At 53.4% G+C, this 22,753-nt stretch overlaps 1 protein-coding gene across 3 annotated transcripts in view; it reads left to right on the top strand.

Moving 5' to 3' along the window:
* SOX13 (SRY-box transcription factor 13) overlaps positions 1-22,353 on the top strand; it is a gene marked incomplete at both ends in the record, with an annotated part of 28,097 nt that extends 5,744 nt beyond the window's left edge. The window contains 13 exons of one of the 3 annotated variants that reach the window (XM_079697848.1): positions 12,148-12,346; positions 13,468-13,579; positions 13,665-13,751; positions 14,930-15,102; positions 15,550-15,618; positions 16,058-16,172; positions 18,619-18,704; positions 18,940-19,102; positions 19,513-19,622; positions 19,761-19,857; positions 20,178-20,321; positions 21,187-21,403; positions 22,077-22,353. In XM_079697848.1, the coding sequence (XP_079553974.1) occupies positions 12,149-12,346; positions 13,468-13,579; positions 13,665-13,751; positions 14,930-15,102; positions 15,550-15,618; positions 16,058-16,172; positions 18,619-18,704; positions 18,940-19,102; positions 19,513-19,622; positions 19,761-19,857; positions 20,178-20,321; positions 21,187-21,403; positions 22,077-22,353 (1,848 nt within the window). Of the gene's footprint in view, positions 1-12,147; positions 12,347-13,467; positions 13,580-13,664; positions 13,752-14,904; positions 15,103-15,549; positions 15,619-16,057; positions 16,173-18,618; positions 18,705-18,939; positions 19,103-19,512; positions 19,623-19,760; positions 19,858-20,177; positions 20,322-21,186; positions 21,404-22,076 lie in introns of those variants that run through there. The other 2 variants (XM_079697846.1, XM_079697847.1) reach the window with 2 other exon arrangements.
* Between the last annotated feature and the right edge of the window lie 400 nt (positions 22,354-22,753).

The following is a 22,753-nucleotide window of genomic DNA, read 5'->3' as shown; positions in this document are numbered from 1 at the left end:
TTTTGCTACATACTTGTCCCATCAAGAGGAGGCACGTGAGGGGAGGGGGTATAAATTCGGAGTTCGGATTGACATATACACACACTACGAAATACAAAACAGATAACCAACAAGGACCTGCTGTAGAGCACGGAGAACTATACTCAATATATTGTAATAACCTATAAGGGAAAAGAATCTAAAAAAGAATATATATATCTGTATAACTGAATCACTTTGCTGTACACCTGAAACTAACACAACATTGTGAATCAACTCTACTTCGATTAAAAATTTAAAATTAAAAAAAAAAAAAAAAAAGAGGCAGGTGAGGTCCTTCTGCTACCTTGCCGTGTCTGCTGATTGTCAGGGCCCTTTCCTTCCCATCTGTCATAGGAGCAGAATGGCCCAGGCCCACCAGAAGTATCTGGAGGGTAGATGACCTTGTGGGTGAAGAGGAGGTTTCAGTAATATGAGATTGAAAGAGTTGTATTGTTTTAACCCTGGGCATTGGATAAAGTAAATTATGGTACAGCCACTGAAGAGATGTGCAACCATTACAAATGACTTCATGAAGAATTTTCTTTCTTTTTTTCTTTTTCTTTTTCTTTTTTTTTTGGCCGTGCGGCTTGTGGGATTTTAGTTCCCTGACCAGGGATCCAACCTGGGCCCTCGGCAGTGAGAGCGAGGAGTCCTGACCACTGGACCGCCAGGGAATTCCCTAAAGAATTTTAAATAATTTCCAGTTTTTAGTAACATGAAAACCTCCCCTGATATATTATTAAGTGTGTGTGTGTGGGGGGGGGGAGGGAATAGTACAAAAGCTTGCTTATGAGCTGAATGATGAAAAAGAAAACGACACACAGGAAAAATATTTGATGGAGAGAGGCCAAATTGTTATCAGTTGCCACCTCTGGATTAATGGGAAGTGACTTTAATTTCTTTTTGTCTTTATGTTATTCTAAATTTGCAGATTTTCTACAATGAGTACACATTCCTTTTAGAGTCAGAAAAAAGTTGGTAAGAAAATAAGATGACTGCAACAATAGTTAGGCACATATGTTGGGGAGATCTATGAAGTGCACAGCTCTGCTTGCTGCTGTTGGTGAGAAGCTAAGGGAGAGGGAGTGGAGGTGTCGGGGTAGAGGGCAAGGAAGGATGGCCAGGAAACAGAAGAGGTGATAGCTTAGGGAGCTCAGGGACTGGGGCAGCCCTGCGCCCTCCAGTGCTGCCCTGAACTCACTTGGAGGATGCTATGTTAGGACCCTGGCTTTGAGTCATTTGATGTCTGCATGTGGCGTTTGCCTTTGACTTTTCTAACATCAACTGAGCTAAGACCTGCTTGGGTCCCTTGACCCCACATCATGAGAGCAGCAGAGGGCCAGCAGAGGTTGGGGTTGAGGGGCAGGTGATCAGGCTCCAGGTGATGATTTTCCATGGCTCTTGGGACCTCAGACAAGTGGAAGAGAAGCCAGTGTAATCCAGTGCTTGAAAGAAGGGACTCGACAACCAGTCTCTGGGTCAGTGTCTTGCCCACCACTCACTGGCAGTTGCTTAGCCTCCTTAAGCCTTTGTGTCCTCATCGGTAAAACAGATGATAACAGTAACTATTTCACAAGGCTGGGGAAAGTATTAAAAGAGCTAATGCCTATCCGTAGCCTTAACTTATTGTGTGCCTGATTCCTGATGTCTGGTTGAGAGGTGGATTCTGACACTAGACGGCCCGGGCTCAGATCACCTCTGCGCCTCGGTTTCTCCATCTGTAAAATGGAGATCATAATATCATCTACCTCAGATGGTTATGGTGAAGATCGATTCAAGTGATCCAAACAGGGCTCAGCACATAGTAAATACTCAGAAAATGTTAGCTATGATCAGAGGGGTACACACCAGAGCGGCAACCAGTAGTGTGTGTCTGGCATCTGCCAACTCATCTGATTGTCCCAAGAGTCCCATTTCACTGGTTAGTGCCCATGATTCAGTTGTTAAATACTTTGAATGTCACCATTGTTATTTTATTATTATTACCATTTGGGGCTCCAGATGTCAAGATCCCTCCCAGAATCATACCATATCCCACCCCTTTGCCAGATCTGGCTGTTTTCTGCCTCAGTTTCCAAAGGGTGCTGGTGCTGGAAGTTGGGGTCCCAGGCAGACTGGGGTGCAGGCTGGCTGCTTTGGGGATTGTTGGATGAGCATTTTAGATGGTTCAAAGACTATGAAACTGTTCTCCTCCCCTTGCTCCCCTGCCCTTTTGAAAAGGAGCCAAAGCCAAGAAAAAACAACCACTCATAAATAAAGGGGGCCATGAAAATAACAAAAAGAAAAAAGAAATCTTTTGTGGCAGTCTTGTGTGCCGATGTGGTAGATAATGGGAGAGGAAACATGGCCTTTGCAGAGAAACAGAACGGAACACTTTGTTCACTGGAAGAATGAATGCTGCTTGAGCAAGAGCTGCTCAACTGGGGTTTCCTATGAGTGAGCTTGTCTTGGGGGAGATGGTGGTGATTAGGTTTTCATAAGGCACAGGTGGCGTCCCACGCAGAAACCCTGGGTTGGGGGAAGGGGAGGCTATGGGGGAAGCAGCAGACCTGAGCAGGGTGCCCAAAGGTGAGGCTAATGCATCCCAGTTCAGCCCACGGGCCCCGCCCGGTTCAACCCATGGGCCTCGGCCATCATGACTGCAGTGCTGCCAGCCACCTTGTTCCTCCATTGTCTGCCCAAGCTGGGGAGCTGGATGCTCAAACCCCTCTGGAAGCCCCCAGACCTCCCCTCAAGGTGTATCTTTTATAGAGCCTTAGGGAGGTACATCCCAGGGAGGAGAAGATGAGGCCAAGTGTATTTGCTGAATAATTGCACGCTGAACTTCTGGGTCAAGACCGTGTCCTGTCAACACTTGCTTGCCTGGTGGCCTTTCTTGGTGACTGGCATTTATTGACTTCTCTTTCTTGTACCACTTACCTATCTTGATCGCTGCCCCATTTCCCCTGCCCCTGCAGTGGCTGGCTGAGGCAGGAAGAGGGAGAAGAAGTCGGGAAGGAATCAGATACTTTTCCTGAGCCCTCAGGGACCTGAGGATGTGGTGAAGGTGCCCACTTTGAGAGGGGGCTGTGGGCTCGCAGATGTGTGGAGGCTGATTTTTTTTTTTTTTCCTTTCGGTACGCGAGCCTCTCACTCTTGTGGCCTCTCCCGTTGCTGTGCTCCGGATGCGCAGGCTCAGCGGCCATGGCTCACGGGCCCAGCCGCTCTGTGGTATGTGGGATCTTCCCGGACCGGGGCACGAACCCGTGTGCCCTGCATCGGCAGGCGGACTCTCAACCACTGCGCCACCAGGGAAGCCCTGGAGGCTGATATTTGAAATACCTTTAAGAAGGGCCTTCACAACGTTCACTGGCTTGGGGCAGAGAGCTCTGGCTGGCAGAAGTTCCCTGGAAGCACAATCACTCATTCATTCGATCACGATAACAAAACTAAGTGCCAGTCTGCTTTGTGCCAGGCATTGCACTAGTATTTTATATCCAGTACTTATAAACTCTCCAACAACCACGAGAAGTAGCTATTGTTGGTCCCCTTTACAGATAAAGAAGCTGAGGTGTGTAGAGGTTAAGTCTCAAGTATTCACTGGGCTCCGTCTTGGAGCAGCGAGGAACTGGCTGACTCTCCACTTCTCAGCCGTCACCCCCAGCTCCAGATCACAATGGTTATACCGGTTACAGCTGTTTAGCACGGCTGTGTTCAGACACTGGCCTTTGCCTGTTATATTGTTTACTCCTCACAACCACACTAGTGGGTATCTATTACTGATCCCATTTATAAAGAAAGTAGTAGGTTTGGAGAGTTGAAGAAGTCGGCCTATCCATGCCACTAGTTAGAGGGCTGCTGGGGTTTGGACTGACTGTGCATGTCTCCAGAGCCTCCATGTCACCATAGACCCTGAGAGCCTAGTCCACACGGCTTGGACTTGTCACCAAGCAGAAGCCAAATGCTGCCTGGCCCACACCAGCCCCAACAAAAGGGATGTCTGCAAAGATGAGACTTTGTTCAGCCTGGTGTTTACAGGCCATTCCCGCTTGTCCTTTTCCCCCTCTGCAGTCATTCTTCTAGTCTCCACCTTCCTGTCCCCTCCTAGGGTTGGCAGGGGATGGCAGGGGTTAATGGAACAACACTTTACCCTCTAGCTCCGGCTCTGGAGGAGATGAGGGAGCTTGTGAGGGTCTGCAGAACTTCAGTGCCGTCGGGAAGGGAAGGCACGGGGGGTTGGTCAGGTAGGCCGTGACACGGAGGATGTGGGTTTCCTGGGCAAATTCAGGTCCTTGTGGCCTGGGTGTCTGGCTCAGCGTAGGCACCGGCCAGGGGAGATTTCAGGGTGGTTGGGGACACCGACAGAACATGCAGACAACCTAAGTAGGTAGTGAAACAGCGCCAACGAGAGGGGGACCTACAGGGGACAGGTGGAGATGGAAGAAGACACTCCCAGTTGTCCTTTGGGTGTGGGTCTTCTGCGTGTTTGGCGTGCAGGGGTGGGGGAGGCTTCCCCAAAAGGTGAATGAGAGGGTTCAGTGAGCAAACTTTTTTTTTGTTTTTTACAAACATCACATTCAGTCTTCTCAATAATTCTACGAGGGGCTTCCCTGGTGGCGCAGTGGTTGAGAGTCCGCCTGCCGATGCAGGGGACATGGGTTCGTGCCCCGGTCTGGGAAGATCCCACGTGCCGCGGAGCGGCTGGGCCCGTGAGCCATGGCCGCTGGGCCTGTGCGTCCGGAGCCTGTGCTCCGCAACGGGAGAGGCCACAACAGTGAGAGGCCCACATAACGCAAAAAAAAAAAAAAAAAAAAAAAAAAAAAAAAAAAAAAAAAAAAAAAAATAATTCTACGAGATAGTTATTATTTGTTCCATTTTAGTGATGGAGAAACTGAAACTTCCCCATAGTCACACAGTAGTATATGGTGGAGCCAGGCTTCAAACACAGGTCTGGGTGACAATAAAGCCCATTTCTTTTAGCCATATCAGGATGCCTCCCAGCAATGCCAGAGGGTCACACATACCTGCCAGCCTCTGGAAAGCCAGGGACATGCAGGGATAGGTGTCTCACTCTGGGTGTTCTGGGGGTAGGGAGGGAAAGACAGCCTCCTTGCTTTAGGTTTCTCTTCCTCTCTCCTTCCCTGAACATATATTCTGTACCAGATTCTCTAAGCTTGTGATTACCTTCTAATCACAAAGTAGGTATTGGAATTTCCATTTTACAATGAAGAAACTAAGGTTTTCAGAGGTTGAATCTTTCCCCTGAGTTTCCAAAGTGGCCTTGGTTTCTTTCGATTAATTCTTCCTTGGCCATGACTCAAGTCAAAAGCAACTAGAATCCTGTAAGCACCAAAGACAGTGGCAAATCTATCTTTGTTAGACCGGATCCTGTTATCTGGGGTAGAGGAAGAGCAGCCAGGGCACCAGCCAACAGATGAAAAGACATGGGTTTGGGCATCAGTGAGGCCTGAGTTCAGACGGCTCCACTGGGCCTTGGTTGGGTCGGAAAAATGAGTGGCGAGCCCCTCACCCAGTGCTGTCAGCCAAGTGGGTGTTCTGTCATTGCACGCTCTTTTACCTCCTTTCCCTTTGGTTAATGTTCAGGGCTATCCCAGAAGGGAGGCCTTTGACAAGGCCAGTCGGCCTCAGCTGCACCATTTCTGCTGTGTGCCTGCTCTGGGCTGGGCACTGCTCGTGTAAAAGGCCAGACACTCCCGAATCCAGGACATAGGCTAGGACCTGGCCACTGGGAGGTAAGGCTAGCACTGCGGCTGCTTCCTAGCATTGTGGGTGGGCTGCTGATGGGGCTTGGGAGGGGCTGGAGACAGCATCAGGTCCTGAAGGCAGGAGGGCCCCCAGAGAAGGGAATCCTGGAGACACAGTTTACCTCCTCAATTTTACTCAGGCCCGTGGGGCAGGCAGCCATCCTGTTGGGAACCTCAGCAGTCCTTCCACGCTGCCCTCTCTGTCTCTTCCTGGACTCTCCAGGAAGAGAAGACTCAGATGGGGCTGTGAATGGGAACAGCACAGCTAGTTTCTCCTCGGCTTCTTCAGTCCTTCGTGCCCTTGGGCTGGGGTCAGCTGAATCTTGGCAGCTTCCAAGGCTCTGTCTGGAGCTGGGCTTCTGGGCCAGAGGTGCGGGGGAGGCTGCCTCCTCTTGTTGACCGGGAGGACAGGAGCTCTTGGGGGTTCAGCAAGCCTCAGTCTGGCTGGTCTTATCCGCTTGATCAGCCCAGAAACAGCCCAGGAGCGGGGGGTGTTGGCTGTGGCCTCCGCCTGAGCAGGGCTAGACCAGGCTGGGCCACGCCATGGATCTGATACCCCAAGGGCCCACAGAGGCCGGAGAGGGTGGGGGGGCCTCTCAGGAAAGCTTTGTTCCAAGCCTGCAGCCAGCCCAGCTCTCGGCTCTGAGTAAACAGCAGAGATAGGATCGGGCGTAGCCAGGAAGGGTGGCAGGGTGCGGCCTGGGAGAAGAATGGCAGGATGTGGCACCGGGGCACCGTTCTGGGCACCCACGCCTCGGGCTATTGTTTAGGGCTGCCTGAGGCTCTCAACCCTCTGGGGCTTTGAAAGGAAGTGACATTCCCCTGGGACTCAGGCCCTGCCCTTCTCTGCCACATGGTTCTCTCCCTGGCAGTGCCCCTCGGCACGGCACCACCTACTCAGGGTCAGCTTGGGAGTGGGAGTCTCAGTAGAGAGGTTAGGTGTATGCCCGGTGGAGAAGTGTTGTCATTGGCCCTCCTGGGAGGGTCTGCCTGTCCGTTCAGACGGTCTTCCTGTACCCCTGGGTCTGAGTCACCTGTCATGCTCCGATGACTAGAATTTATCTCTATCTTTATCTGTATCTAGATATTTCGGGGGGGGGGAAAGGGCTGTCGTTGTGGAGGGAGAAAGGTCTGAGAGTAAGAAGTCCTTTGATTCCAGTCCAGCTGGGCTGTTGTTGGCTGATTGGGAGAGGAAGTGGCTGGTGATTTGTCTGGGGGAGAAAGAGGCTTGGTGTGTGTGCGCCTGGGGTGGGTGGGGGTCAGAGGGGCTGGGAGAGGGTTGGTTGTGGGGAGGAGAAAAAAGGAGATCAGCACCTGTAGTCTGCTTTGTCACATAAGAACCGTGCTTTGAGCCATTGGCCCTCTGTGGAGGGCAGGCATCTCTCTATGCCTTGCCCTAAGCCCTGGATTTGGGGGCCCAGGGCCTCACAGACAGCAGCTCAGAGACTCAAGACGCTGCGGCATCCAGGTTGAGGCTGGCCAGAGCTCTCTCTCCCTAGGGGCCTTCACCTCCTACAGATGCTCAGGTGAGGTAAGGCCAAGGAGAAGAAGACAGCAGAGGGTCTATGGGTTAGGTTCCCCAGATGGAAGGGAAGGCAGAGCAGGAATACTGTTCCGTGTCCTAGCCGGTTGAAGGTCTTCTGACTTTGCATTCCTGAAACAGTACTGCCCAAACAAGCCACGTGAACTTGACCTCTCTGGGCCTCAGTTTCTCCATTTATAAAATATGAGTAAGGCTGGGTGAGAGGGAAGAGATGGGGTACATGGGAGCACTTCCAGCCGAGTGAGAGTCCCACCGGAGAGTCCTGTGGGCTTGTGGCCTCTGACCAGGACCTGGGTGGGAACTGGTGGAGCCTAGTAATTCACCTCTCCTGCGTACTAAAAAGAGTCTTTGACTTCTGGGTGTCTGGGGAGAGGGGAGGATGTGGCTGCTGACCTTAAAACCTCCTGAAAAACCATGTGTATGATTGAAGCATGGAACATGCTTTGTAGGGAAAGGGTAAGAAGGGAATTTTTTTTTTTTTTTAAGTCTCTGGAAGAGACTTAAGGGAAGACTCCCCAACAGGGTCTTTAAATTCAAAAGGTGGTGTGGAAGATGTTTCTTACCTGTCCCAAGGTAGGAACAAAAGGAAATGGACTTGCTTTGCTACTCATAGGAAGAACTTAGATGCAAGGAAGATGCAACTGAGGATAACTGGGTGTGGGGAGGTGGAGATGTGGGAAATAAACCACAGAGAGCAACATCTATCTACTAATGTTGGTAATAATAGCTGTCACTTATTAAGCATTCAGGTCTGCCTTGTGCTGTGCTGCTGAACTATATTAAACCCTCTGAGTGTTGTACAAGGATTTATTGAGCATCTGTATGTTCCGGGCACTGTGCTAGACTCTGGGGCTACAATGAAGAGCAAAAACAAGCACCTTTCCACGGTGTGAAGTTGGATGCGTTCTCAGGCTACAGGGCGAGTCAGAAATAAAACATGTGAAGGTATCATTACCAACTGCGAAAAGTACTTTGAAGGCCAAGTTTCAGGGTGCCAAGAGAATGTAAAACAGTCACATCTCATAGGGTCTGGAGTGTTAATGGAAGGCTCATCCCTTCATATTGGGGGTTTTTATTCCCATTTCACTGAGGAGGAAACTGGGGTTTAGAGAGGTTATGTCACATGCCCACCGTTGCAAGGCAATTAGTTAATCAGAGTTGGGATTCAAATGGACTCGGGTCTATCTGACCCCAGAGACTTTTCTCTCAACCACCTGGCTCTAGGAGCATCCTGGGCTATATGACAACTTAATGGATGCTCACCCTGTATTATTTAATTTTCATGGACACCTGTGACATGGATTATTACACCCATTATATGGATTAGGAGATGGAGGCTCAGCGTTAACTTCCCAAGGTCACACGAGTCAGCTGGTGGCAAAGCATGGATTTGAATCCAGATTGTTGAACCCAAAAGCCTGCACTCTGCATCAAGCCTGGGCTGTTGCTTCTCCATAAACCAATGGGTCCAGAGAGGGGACCAACGGAGAGCCAGTGCCAGTGCCTGAAGTAGAGCCAGGCGCCTGTGGGGATGAAGGGCCCTTGTCTGGGCTGCTAGCAGGGTCTGGCAGGGTTATCTGGTGGGTACCACGCCCTGGTGAACAGACTGACACCTCCACGCTACCTTGGCTGGTCACCAGGAGCCATTTTCTTTGTTACCAGGTGCTGTGCCAGAAGCCAGGGTGAGCTGTTGGGAGCTCCAGGAGGCAGGCTCCCCAAATAAAGATAATCCCAGTACCCAGGTGGAAGTACTCTTGGGGGTTAAGTGTGGGTAGAAAAGGCCATCAGGCTCAAAGGGAGGAGATGTCTTAGTGCAGCACGCTCAACAGAAATATAATGTGAGCCACATATATACTTTTTTTAAAAGACTTTCTTTTAATGTGGACCAGTTTTAAAGCCTTTATTGAATTTGTTGCAATAATGCTTCCGTTTTATGTTTTGGTTTTTTTGGCCACAAGGCATGTGGGATCTTAGCTCCCCAACCAGGGATTGAACCCGCACCCCCTGCACTGGAAGGCAGTCTTTAACCACTGGACCGCCAGGGAAGTCCTCACATATATACTTTTAATGTTTTCTCGTAGCTACAATAAGAAGTGCAAAAAGAAACAGGTGAAACGAATTTTAACAATGTATTCTATTTAACCCAACAGTATCCAAAGTGTAATTTCAACGTGTAAATCAACAGCCAGTTATTAATGAGCTGTTTTACATTCTGTTTTTGTACTAACCCTTCCAAAGTAGGGATGTAGTTGGTACTTAGCACGTTTGCATGGGGACCGGCCTTGGTACAGGTGCTCAGCAGCCGCGTGGCAAGTGGCCACGGTACTGGGCAGTGCGGTCCTGGAGTTCATTAGGGCAGATCATCATCTCCTCTGCCTCCGCCTTCAGCTGGGGGGGATGCACAGCGGGTCCGCAGCTCTGGGTGGGCGGCTGGCGCTGGGGGCCCAGCCCGGTGTCCGACGCTCCCGTAACTGTGCGCCCTGCGGCTGCCTCCGGGCTGCAGTGGGAAGAAAGGCTTTGAGGTAGGCGCTGGAAGGCCATGAAGTTGGGACCGCCGGGAGGAGAAAGCCCTCCGGACCCCAGTCCCGAGCGAGGAGGCCACCCGGCGGCTTGGCGGGCGCAGTGGCGCGGTGGGTGTGGGCCCGCGGCGCGGAGGCGGCCGGGGATCAGAAGCCCACAGGCCCGCATTGTTCGCCTGTCACACTTCCTTTGGCTTTATTGCCTTTGTCCAACACCCTATTGTCTGGTTTCCTTTTGTCCCCATTTCAGCGCTGCTGTCTTTTATTTTCCAGCCAGCCTGGTTGTTTTCATTTCTTTTGTCTGAAGTTCCTGAGAGGAAGGTTTTATTTTCAGCGGTTTGATTAATTCACAGCTTGAGCCTCGGGTTTGTTTGTTATGTAATCGCTGCCCTCAGCTTCAGGATAATACCACTCCCCGACTTCCCCTCCCCCACGCCCAGCCCCCCCGCTCGGGGCCTGGCTCTGCGCCCCTCCCTGTGCCCGGATGGGCCGAGCGCCTGCTTCCTGGCCGCTCTCCGGGTCCCTGGGTGGTGGGAGGGGACCCAGAGCTGCACCCTAAGGCCTCAGGGTGAGCTGGGCTGGGGTGTCTTCTCCTGGGCTGACGTATGCCTCCTCTCCTCATCCTGCAGTGCCCTGTCCTGGGTCCCACGCCAACCCCCCGGGCACCCTGCCCTTTGAAAATGGCAGGAGAGTTTAGTCTCGTCTGATCTGTAGGATGGCATCGAATCAAACACATTCAGTTATTTCATGTAAAACACTGTACATGTATTGTACACGGTGTATACATCTATTGTACATGGCACATTGCATCATTCATTATACAAGAAACATTTTATTATACAGAGTTGATGTAATATACAAATATTATACTGCACCTGCAGTTGAATTTAAGGGATGTCTTACTATATATAATTTTTGCCTTACACTCCCCTCCTAAAAATTTAATGCCCATGTAAGCAAAGTTTTAAAAATTGTTTATTTAACAGTGCTTTCAAACTAGTATGTATCAGAATCACCTGGAGGGCTTGTGAAAACAGATCCATGCCCTCCTCACCCACAGAATTTCTGATTTGTAGGTGACCCATGAGTTCGTCTTTCAAACAAGCCTCCCACACCCACCTCCCCAGCTATGCTGAGGCTGTTGTCCTTGTGCTGCGTTCCACCCTGCAGTGCTTTAACAAAGGCTACTTCGGCGCTTACTAATACAAAGCATTATTCTAAACACCTTGTAAATATCAATTCATAGCCCTCACACCACCCATTTTACAAATGAGGAAACAGGTGTGGAAAGGTTAAGTAACTTGCCCAAGGTCACTGAGCAGCTAGTGAAGTAGCTGAGGCAAGACCCATGCCTACTTGGAACCTGCTGTGTGTCCCCACCTGTCTTGTCTCAGTCACTTTGGAGGGTGAGCAAGTGAGCTCTGGGCAACTGCTCCTCTGGCCTTGAGCTTGGCATAACCACTGAAAACTACTCCCAGGATCCTGCTCACCTACATAGTAGTGATCCCACGCAGTGGGGAGTCAGCAGCAGGAGGCAGGGGATGCAGTTTCTGCGTATGTTACACCAGGGGCTGCAGAGGCCCACAGGGGCCAGACTCTAATTGAGAGACTCTAATATAAGAAAATATTTTTCTGAAAGCTACTCATCTCTCAGCTTACTTCATTCCTCACTTCTGGTAGATAGATACACGGGTATAAAAAACTGTTCCAAATAGTTCACTTTTATCTTGCCTCTACTCTAAAGAAAACAAAGAGTAAGTGTATAGGGTAGTTGATAGTTGGTTTCCCTTTTGGGAAGTAGGAGGGAGTGGTGGGGAGTAAGGCAAACTGGCTTGTTCATAGAGAGTAACTGCTGCTCAATTCCAGCCAATTATTGCCACAGACCAACTTCAAGAGAAGTTCAAATCCAGATTTTTATGGGATATCTCTTGATTTTTAAATTTTGGTAACTAATTACAAATACGTACATACACAGACCTACACAGACACGTACTGTATATAGGATCTTGGCTTTATCGGGCTCAGAAGGAGCCAGGTAACAATCTCTAGCCTTCTCAGGGAGACCCATCAGCCCGCTAGTTCCAACATTGCAACAGGCAGGGCATGCCAAATGTTGGCCCAGTCTTCTCTAGACCTTTCTGTTAAAAAAAAAAAAAAAGAAAGGTGGGTGGGGGGGAGACAGGAATCTTTTCTAGTTTGTCACAGTGAGTTCCAAATGGAAGCTTGCCTTTTGCATGAGCCTACCTGTTTGGGGCTGGGGGAACAGTCACTGCCTCGGGGTTCAGGACTCGCCCCCCTCCCTCTGTCCCTCCTCCCTCAGGATGTCCATGAGGAGCCCCGGCTCTGCCCAGCTGGCCCTGGATGACGTTGGCACCATGGTGAACTGTACTGTCAAGTCAGAGGGGAAGAAGGAGCCCTGCCACGAGGCCCCCCAGGGCTTGGCCACCGCAGCTGAACCCCGGCCCGGAGATCCAGCCCGGGCCCCCCAGGATGGTGCTGACCCTCAAGCTCCAGCCCAGGTGCCCAGCACTCTCCTAGGGGCTCCTGGGTCAGTGTCCCCACCCCGCCTCTGTAGCTCCTACGCCTGTGCCCTTCCCCCTAGTGGGTGGAGCGGGCACCCACCAGCCTAGCTGGGCAGAGGGGCAGGCAGAAGCATTCTCCTCTGGGGCAAGACTTAGGTGCGTGAGTGGGTCAGGCTACCTGTCTGAGCAGGACATGGACTCACTTCTGCCCTCACTCACCTGGCATGAACTGCTCACCTACGTGTGAGCAGTCCTTACCCTTGAAGGCTAGTTGAGAAATAGGATACACACGCTCACAGGCTGGCTTAAAGATAATCTAGCTTTTTCATGTGATTCGAGAAAAGCAGCCTTGTTAACCAAACCAGAGTTAAATTGCCATTAAAGACAATACAGTTCCTCATCCTTAAAATGAAGGAGCTGAACTACATGAGTGGTGAAGATTCTTGCAGCTCTTACAAATTCCATGATTCCATGCAAGAGATGTAAAAAGGGAATACCTAATCAAAAGCCAAATGAATGCAAGTGAGAGTTTTAGGGCTCTGAGGAGGGGTCCAGCCAGGAGGAGTATGTGAAAGGGGGCTCAGGGGTAGGGGTGGTGATCGAGGAAGACTTCCTGGATAAGTAGGGCTTTAAGCTGGGTCTTAAAGAATGGAGAGGACTCAGATGAGAAGAGAGAGGGGACAATATCTTAAAGAGGGTGGGGTGGGGGCCTTGAGAGTAACCTGCCGGGCTGGAGTGGTAGGTGCATACAAGGGAGTAATACTTAATAGCTGGCTTTTGGCCTCTTAAGTCCTATAGCAGGGACATATTAGTATTTCCATTTTCGGAAGAGGGAGGTCAGGTTCAGAGAAGTTCAGGGACTCGTGTGGGCTCAAGCACCTTGTGAATCACTGAGCCCAGGTCTCTTGTCTTGAAACCTTCAGTTCTTTTCACCAAATCTATCAAGCCAAGTCAGAGCAAAGGTCGGGAAGGTGGGAAGGGAGGGCCCTACTGGAGGGTGGGGCTGGGTAGATTCTGGAGTTCCCCTAGGATACACATCCCCGGGGCGCTCAGCCCCCCACACTGCAGTCTGCCCCCATTCCCTTGGGGGTGACAGTGACATTCAGTGTGTCTTACAGGACAGCAGCTCCCTGGAAAGCAATGGGTCCCCAGAACCCAAGAGACCAGGAGGCTCCGAGGCTGCTTCTGGAAGCCAGGAGAAGCTGGACTTCAACCGAAATTTAAAAGAAGGTAAGACGTCTGCCCTAGTTAGAGACGGGGGCCTGGGTGGGGAGGTGTTAGGACAGTTACTCCTTAGCCCTTTGGTATCTTCCAGTCGTGCCGGCCATCGAGAAGCTGCTGTCCAGTGACTGGAAGGAGAGGTTTCTGGGAAGGAGCTGTGTGGAAACCAAAGATGTCAAAGGTGAAGGCCCATATGGGTGGGCAGGGGACAGATGTCTGAACCCCTTTCCCTTCTCCAGGCCTGGCCCTGCAGTCTAGGCCTGTAGGGCAATTTCTGGGGCGCTTGGTGCCTTCACACCTGGCCTGTGCCACTCTGGCTCCTGCCTGGCCCTAGGGGTCTGCACCATCCCTCAGCCGGGGGGTCCAAGCACTAGGCTTATTCCCGTGCAGCAGAGGCCTGGTGGGAATCAAATCCCCTGGGACCCTTGAGACCTTGGGGATGTCTTAGCCACTTCTCAGATCTCACTATAAAATGAGCCTTACATTCCCTTTCACTGCTGGAAATTAATTCTAGGCCGCCAGGACCTCACTAAGTGAATTAAAGTGTTGTTGCCTGGGTTCATCAGGGTGATAAGTTTCCCAGTGTGGTTAATCACATTCCCAGAGGAATCTTTAAAACAATGCAGATCCCCAGGTTCCACCCCCACCTACTGAATGAGAACCCCAGAGGATGGGGGCCTGGGCATCTGTATTTTTCAAAGGCTCCCCGAGTAATTCTGATGCAGATGGTCTGCATCCTGGCACTTAGGAGTAACTGCTGCATCTGACATGAACTGGATTAGAGACAAGGAAGCACTGACATTGCTAGTTGAGGACCATGTGCCAGATCCGGGGCTAAGCTTGACATTCAATACCTTTAACCCTCACAGCAACCCTGTGAAGTGTCGATCATTGTGCTCATTTATAGATTCAAAAAACTGAAGTGCAGAGAAGTTGGTAGCTTGCCCAGCAGCTCCCAGGAGGGATGAGTTAAAAGGGGAATTTGAACCCAGATCTGTCTTGCTCCAAAGCCTAAGCGTGTCACTCTGGGCCCTCCTGTGGGTTCGTTATCCACCCTGACCCAGTGGCTCTGGGCACTTGAGGACATCCCAGAGGTGGGCCAGGTCTGAGATGCCCCACCATCAGCATTTCCAGGGCCTGGAATCAATGACTGATGGTGGGGACCTTCTAGAGCAGCTAGTTGTCAGGTGACAAGATGAGGAGCCCCCCCTCCAGGGCAAGGACTGTATCGCAATCATCTCTGTGGTCCAGCCCCTGACAGGGGCCTGGGGCATAGCAATTGTTCAGTGTCATATGGATGGACTGGTAACAGGTGAACAAACAAAAACTCTCAGTGGTGGTTGCTTCACTGTGGAGCAGGGACCCAGGAGAGCCTGGCAGAGAAGGAGCTCCAGCTGCTGGTCATGATCCATCAACTGTCCACCCTGCGGGACCAGCTCCTGACGGCCCACTCAGAGCAGAAGAACATGGCCGCTATGCTCTTTGAGAAGCAACAGCAGCAGATGGAGCTGGCCCGGCAGCAGCAGGAGCAGGTAGGCCCTGCTTGGTGTCTGGCTTTCTTTCCAGGGACGGGGGTCTGTCAGGGCATAGAGAGGAGCACGGTGGGGGCAGGCCTAGCTGGCCTGGGGGCAGGCGGGGAGGGGGCCGTGGCAGGGGCTGGGCATTCCCACCTCTGGCGGTTCATCAGCCCTTGTGAGGGGCCAGGGCATGGAGCAGCGCTGCGGGGCTCTGAGTGAAAGCAGCTGGCTGCTTCCTGCCTAACCTCCATCTCTGGTCTCTGAGGAAGGGGTGAGCTCTCCATAAAAGGAGAATAAATCCTGAGGGTTGGCTGTTCGGCTTCTTGCCCTGTCCAGCTGTCCTCCATGTCCTTGCGCTAGGCATGGGGGGCAGGGTGTGGATGGGGCCACAAAGGCTTGCGGGAGGTGGGATCCTGGGGCCCAAGGTACATGTTCCCATCACCTACTGTTTCCTTCTGCCAGATCGCTAAGCAGCAGCAACAGCTGATTCAGCAGCAGCATAAGATCAACCTCCTTCAACAGCAGATCCAGGTAAAAAGAGAGGAGGGCTGGGTGCTGGGATCCAGGTAAAGGCGGGGGAGGTCTGGGCTCTGGGGGAGCAGGGGCTTGAGGGTTGACACCAGTGTGGAGAGGTACTGGAGACAGGGAAAGGCAGGGAGTGTGGACTGAGCAGAACCACGCAGGCATGACCCTAAGGAGGGGGGCTCATTTCTGCTCTAGCCCCCTCCCCTGTTTTTGTCCCCTGTTTCAAGGGCAGGGCCCAGAATATCTTCCTCCCAGCTGGGACCTGAGGGCAGGAAGACAGAGGCCCACAAAGGGGGCATAGGGTCAGCTGGATCCTTTTGAAAACTGTCCCTGCCCCAGACCTGCGTCTCTCATCCCCGGGTCCACCCTCTGTGTCCAGGGATGACCACAGCTGAGTAGCTGGTTGGGCCCCCCAGGGACTCACACAGGGTTTCTTTGCCCTCAGCAGATCAACATGCCTTACGTCATGATTCCAGCCTTCCCCCCAAGCCACCAACCTCTGCCTGTCACCCCCGAGTCCCAGCTGGCTTTGCCCATTCAGCCCATTCCCTGCAAGCCAGGTGAGTGTGGGAGGGGAGGGTTGACCTGAGGTCAGGGAAGGAGCCCAGGAGCCACTCTCATCCATTAATGTGCAGTGTGGCCTTTCTGGGCCTCACTTTGGGATCTGTCTAGTCAAAGAATAATCCCTTCTTTCTGAATTTCACTGGGAGAATGAAAAGAAATAGCACATTGAAAACCATGAAGTGTTTTCCAGACATAAGAGGATGTTGCCTATCTAGGTCTAGTCCCCCAGTTCTGGGACATTTCCTGTACCAGAATATTAATGTTTGGAATGTTAACTGAGATTTATCCATCTCCCAAATTCATGCTCGTGCTCTGCCCTGACCGTGGCACTGCTGCCTTCTGCCCTGTCGCTGAGACTCAGTGACCACAGATTGAGCAGCAACAAGCGTCAGGTGCTGACTGGTTGTTGGGCAGCCACGAGGGTGATAAAATGTGGACTTTGAGCTCAAGGAATTTACGGTCTGGGGAGGGAGACGGAAGGATACCAACAGCCGGGGAATCTGGGAAGGCTTCTTAAGGAGGTGGTGCTCGCTTGGGTGCTGGGGGAGTAGACTTGTGAGGGTGAAGCTGGGAGCTGAGGGTGGAGGGAAGGGGCCTGGATCCTGAGGCAGAAAGCCCAAGGGGGTGTTGGAGTTGAGGGGAGCACATGGCAACTAGTGGGATATGCCTGGGGAGGGCAGTCGGGGCTGAGCACAGACTCTGGGATTTATTTTGTAGAATGTGGGATGCACGGGAACATTTCAGCAGAGGATGTGTTGTCACACTGGCTGTGGGTGGTGGGGAACAGAGGGGTACCAACTGGAGGTAAGACGGGGTAGGGGCTGCTGAGGGGATTCTAGAGATGGGGGATGACAGCCTGGACTAGGGCAGTGACCGTGGGATGGAGGCAGAGATGGAATTATTAGGCTACGATCATTGATTCCTTATGAGAGGTCCTGGGGAACAGGGCAGAGATGCTGCCCATAATTGATCCAGGAGGGGAAAGGGTTTTAAGTCAGCTCCCTTTGATCAATGCTCCCTGTTCCATGTGAGAGAGAAGGCAGGGGAAATCTAGCCGGGTGAGTTCCTATGGGTCCACCAGCAAGGGTTTTGGGCCTTGGGCACAGTTCATGGGCCAGCACCACTGACTCCTGGGTGGGGGAAGGGAAAACAAAGGACTGAGAAAGTCAGGCCCTACTTTGAAGGCAGTTTCTAATTTGGGGTGAAGGAGTGGGGACTGGGAATGGGGAGGGGTGAAGGGGGAGGACAGGTTGCACAAAACCATTGCACCTACAGGTGTCCATAGAGCCGAGCTGCAGGGGTGAGGAGGGCAGGGGCCTAGTTGTGGGGAGGGGCCACACCCTTGCTGGACAAGGAGGGCAGGAAATAAAGTTGTGGAAGACCTGGACTGGCTAGGCTGTCCCCTGCTTTGTTTGCTCCTGAATCCTAGTAAGCAGGAAGCCTGTGGCTGCCAGATGCGCCACCACCTCCTCCCCGGCTAAACCCCACCCCCCCACCCCCGCCTGGCTGAGTATGAGTAACACCTCTCCCAGGTCACAAGCCTTAGGTGGTGCCCGGGTGCCTATAGCATAGGGTCCAAACTCCCGGGCTTAGCCTTCACAGGCCCCGAGCCCTGCTTGCCCATCGAGTGCCAGCCTCATTTCCCACCTCCCACTTTACCACCTGCCCGCCTGGCACGCCCGCTCATGCCTCCCCTCCCCCCAGGAGGCCTGCTCCAGTCACCCCAGCTGAACAGAGTTCCCTGGCATGCCACCCATGCAGCCCATATCACCACCAGCCATGTGGTCAGTGGTTTGTCTACGTGGCTTATCTCTCCACCTCAATCGTCAAGTCAGGGATGCTGGTCCTCCTTGAGGGAGAATGAAACCAGCTAGGTAGCAGAGAGAGAGTGCATGTAGGGGGGAAAGGTCTAGAGGATGCGGCTGGGTTCAGAGTTCAGATCTCAGATCTCAGTGCTCCCATGTATTAACTAAATGGGCACCCATGTAACTTCTCCCAGTCTTCATTATCCATAAAATAGGATGATGTATTGAGTACCTATTATATGCCACATACTAGGGATTACGTTGAGATAATGCACATGAGGCCGGCTACAAACCAGGCAGCTGCTTTTGTACCCTGCATGTAGTAGGTACAAAACACAAGTACCTGTAGAAAGAGTAGATGGTGTACCTGATCTCGTTTCACCATCGGGTGGGAACTCTGCGGTCAGTGGGTTGGGAAGGGCGGGAACAGGGTGAAGATGCCGATCAGTGTGCCGGGCAGTGGGGGACGAGGGCACCGGAGGTCCTCAGCAGTGCTTTGGGGTTGGGAGGGCAGTGGTTGGAAGCAAGCTGGGCCAGCTCCGAGCCTCTGCCCACTCTGCTGCCGGGACCTCGTCAAGCAGGGCGTCTGCTGTTCTGTGCTCATCCAGGACTTTTCTCCTTGCCGCCTTTTCCGTAGTGGAGTATCCGCTGCAGCTGCTGCACAGCCCCGCCGCCCCAGTGGTGAAGAGGCCTGGGGCCTTGTCTGCCCACCACGCCCTACAGGTACTGCCCCCACCCACTGGCCGGGGGCTCCCGCCCTCACCTGTGGTGGCTGGCTGCCCGCCTAGGGGACCATGGGGTCCTTTGTTCTCGTTCTCCTGCTTCTTCTATCTTCCTTTCCTGTCTCCTTGTCTCTTCTGGGTATGCTTGTCTCCTCTGTCCCTCTGTCACCCTGTGTCCCCCCAGTCCCTCCGTGGAGGTGTCCTTTGGTGTCTCTAACCCTCTGGGTCTCCCTCAGGAGCCCTCCCAACCCCTAAACCTCACGGCCAAGCCCAAGGCCCCCGAGCTGCCTAATGCCTCCAGCTCCCCGAGCCTGAAGATGAGCAACTGTGGACCCCGTCCTCCCAGCCATGGGGCCCCCACACGGGACCTGCAGGCCAGCCCCCCCAGCCTGCCTTTGGGTAAGCCCCCCCTACACCTTTCCCTTCAGCCCTCTTCTAGGAGAGAGCTAAGAGGGTAGGATATGACCCTGAGCATGTCCCTTCCCCTCTGTGGGTTACAGTTTTTATAAAACAAGGGGTTAGACTTGCTCTCTTTGGCCCCTTTTAGTTTCAGCACTCAGTGTCCTGGAAGAAGAGCCCCTTCCTGCTCTCCCCACTGTGTCTGGCTGGGCACGCTGAATCAGGGAATCAGGCCATTCTCATTTCCAGTCTACTGTCACCAGGACTCCAGTGTAAATGGCGCCCCCTTGAGGATGTGCAGTGCAACAGAGGGGAAGAGGGAGCACCACCCCAGGGTGGCAAGACATGAACTGGGTGTACCTCCCTCAGTAGCCCCTCCTTTCCCTTCCTTTCCTTCCCCTGTCCCATAGGCTTCCTTGGTGAAGGGGATGCTGTCACCAAAGCCATCCAGGATGCCAGACAGCTGCTGCACGGTCACAGTGGAGCCTTAGAAAGTCCCCCCAACACCTCCTTCCGTAAGGTATGGGCTCCCACTACCCTGCACCTGGGTGGGCAGGGGTTGGAAGACACAGTGTCTGAGGCTACCAAAGGGAAGAGCAGGGGAGGGGAGTGGGGTGCTGCAGAGGGGGCTGATGTACAAGTTGCCCTGTCTACCTAGGACCTCATTAGCCTGGACACATCCCCAGCCAAGGAGCGGCTGGAGGAGAGCTGTGTGCACCCACTGGAAGAAGCCATGCTGGGCTGTGATGTGGACGGTGAGGGCTCTGGGTACTGGGCTGATGGGCAGGAGGGCCCACCTCTGCTTCCCACCAGGGCCAGGGTGGGTCAGGTTGTGTCTGTCTCCAGTCCCTTCTCTCCCTTAGTCTGTCTGTGGAGTCCCCTTAATGTATCTGTCCCTTGCCTGACTCTGGGCCCCTGCTGGTCTTATTTCTGGCCATCCCTGGCCCTGTGGGAGCCTCCCGGCGCCCTCTGGTGGTCAAGTAGGGGATGTTTTTTTCCTCCAGCCCTGGAGGACTCTTCCTTACCCCACACTGGCTGCCCTCCCTGCCTGGCTGACTCTTCCCCTGCTCCCCAGGCTCCCGCCACTTCCCTGAGTCCCGGAACAGCAGCCACATCAAGAGGCCCATGAATGCCTTCATGGTGTGGGCCAAGGATGAGAGGAGGAAGATCCTCCAGGCCTTCCCAGACATGCACAATTCCAGCATCAGCAAGATCCTTGGTAAGGGCCAGTGGGCGGGGTGGGGTCTCGGGGGGCTCTAGGGGCTCCAGGAGCCATAGTCCAGCAGGATCTAGTTGCAGGAGTCAGCTGGGTCTAACTGGGGCTTTCTGGGTGATGGTCCACGCCGTGGTGAACTCCAGTGGAGTCTGATGGTGCGTGGGAGGCAGGCAGGATGTGGGACTGCTGGGTCCTGGAGTCGGGTACCATTGTAGGGCCCTTCTGCTAGCACCTGCACCGAAGAACTCAGGCGGGAGAGAGTGTGTGTGTACAGTCTTTAGCTCCCCCACCCCATCTCTCCCTAACCTGTTCCCCTGTTTGCCCAGACCCTTGGAGCTGGCTCTGGCAGGAGACAGGAGAGACTGGTATTCTTGGGCTGTCAGTAGAAAGGTTTTTGAAATTATATGTCCTCTTTGGAGGCCAAGGAGAAATGTGGGGCGGGGCAGGTGGAGCTAGAAGAGGGCAATTGTTTCCAAACCTCAGCTCCTCCAGTTCAGGTCTCTTGTCAACTGAGACACCAGGTATTTTGTCCTCAGCAGGGAGCCTCTGGGGATTGTTGGGGGCCTGGGTGGCTACTCTTTTGTTTATGCAAAACATGCAGACCAGAGGCCTCCCGGAGTCCGCTGTGTAGTTTGGTATGTGGGTGGGTGCTGTGTCTTAAGCTAGCAATTGGATATCCTTATACATGCCAACCTCATTCATTGGCTCGATATCCATGGAGCACCCACACTGGGCCAGACCCTTGCTGTGTATAGGTGCTTGCACATGTATCTGGGGACCAAAACCTTCTCGGGGCCTCCAGGATCTGCAGGGGGCTGGGGGTGTCAGCAGAGCCCAGCTGACTGCCTGCCCCTGGGGGCTGGGCCAGGCTCCCGCTGGAAGTCCATGACCAACCAGGAGAAGCAGCCTTACTACGAGGAGCAGGCGAGGCTGAGCCGGCAGCACCTGGAGAAGTACCCTGACTACAAGTACAAGCCACGGCCCAAGCGCACCTGCATCGTGGAGGGCAAGCGGCTGCGGGTGGGCGAGTACAAGGCTCTGATGAGGACCCGGCGCCAGGATGCCCGGCAGAGCTACACGACCCCGTGAGCAGCCCTCCTCAGCGCCCGAGACGCTGTGTGTGTGTGTGCGTGTGTGCGCGCGCGCGCAGCTCTTGTGAGTGGCAGGGGTTAGCGTGTGGCCTTAGTGTGGGATTCCAGGGGAGCTGTGTGTGTGCATGCGTGTGTGTGCATACGTTTGTGTGGGCATTGTGTGTGTGTGACTGTAGTGGTGACTGTGACTATGGTGAGTCCCTGGTGGCTCAGGATATAGATTTGTGACTGACTGGGGACTAGTGGGTATCTGGAGAAACGTATCTGTGGGTCCCCTTGACAAACTCAATAAAAATTCAGGGGTACTAAAAATCAAGGTACTAATCGTCATACAGAGGATTCCGGAGTTGACCAAAACAAGCGTGCTAGTGGACTTCTTTAAATAGGAAGCTCCCTGGGGCATATGAAATAGACAATTTCCCAAAACTGGATTTACACACGATCCTCTGGGAATGTCTGGACCCGTGGCCCTGGGGCTGCATGTGTGTGGGGGTTTGTAGCTGACAGTGAATTTGCCATCAGAAAGCAGCCAGGGAGCAGGGTGTACGTGTCTTGGAGCCAAAAGGGTGGGAGCTTGGAGGGCACGCCCTGCGGAGGACCGGAGGAGAGCAGGGTCGGGGGTGAAGTGCGGGTGCATCTGTAACCATGCCTTTCTTCTGTCCCGCAGCCCGCAGGCCAGCCAGGTGCAGATGAGCCCCTCAGATGTCCTGTACCCTCGGGTGGCAGGCGTGCCCCTGGCACAGCCCCTGGTGGAGCACTATGTGCCCCGCAGCCTGGACCCAAACATGCCTGTCATCGTCAATACCTGCAGCCTCAGGGAGGAGGGCGACGGCACAGAGGACAGGCACTCGGTGGCTGATGGCGAGATGTACCGGTACAGCGAGGATGAGGACTCAGAGGCCGAGGAGAAGAGCGACGGGGAGCTGGTGGTACTCACAGACTGATCCCGGCTACGTGGGCCTGGCCCTCCTCCCTGGGGACGACCGGGCCCCACGCCAGCAGGCACAGCAACCCCCCCTGGCCTACGTTGGTACTTGGACTTGGGCATGCCTGGGAGATGGGCACAGCTGTGCATTTGTAGATACATTCATGGTGGGAGATGCCCCCTCCCCACCACACCTGTGGGCACACCTGAGGAGCTGATGATGGCCTGAGTGGGTCCTGCGTGGCGGTGATGGGCTGGGCTGGCTGAGCTCCGTGGTGGCCCTTGGGGCTCGTGGCCAGGGGACACTGTATGACCCTCCCCTCCTGCAGGTCTGCCCATCCCAGGGGTATGGCAGCTACAGACCTGTTCCCCCAGGGCCACATGCTTTGTTTCCATTCTTGTCCTGGCTGGACCAGCCA

Source organism: Hyperoodon ampullatus (genome assembly GCF_949752795.1).
Source record: "Hyperoodon ampullatus genome assembly, chromosome: 2".
In the NCBI taxonomy this organism is placed as follows: Eukaryota; Metazoa; Chordata; class Mammalia; order Artiodactyla; family Ziphiidae; genus Hyperoodon; species Hyperoodon ampullatus.
Note: the sequence above shows the minus strand (reverse complement) of the source record. Positions and strands in the feature narration are given on the sequence as shown.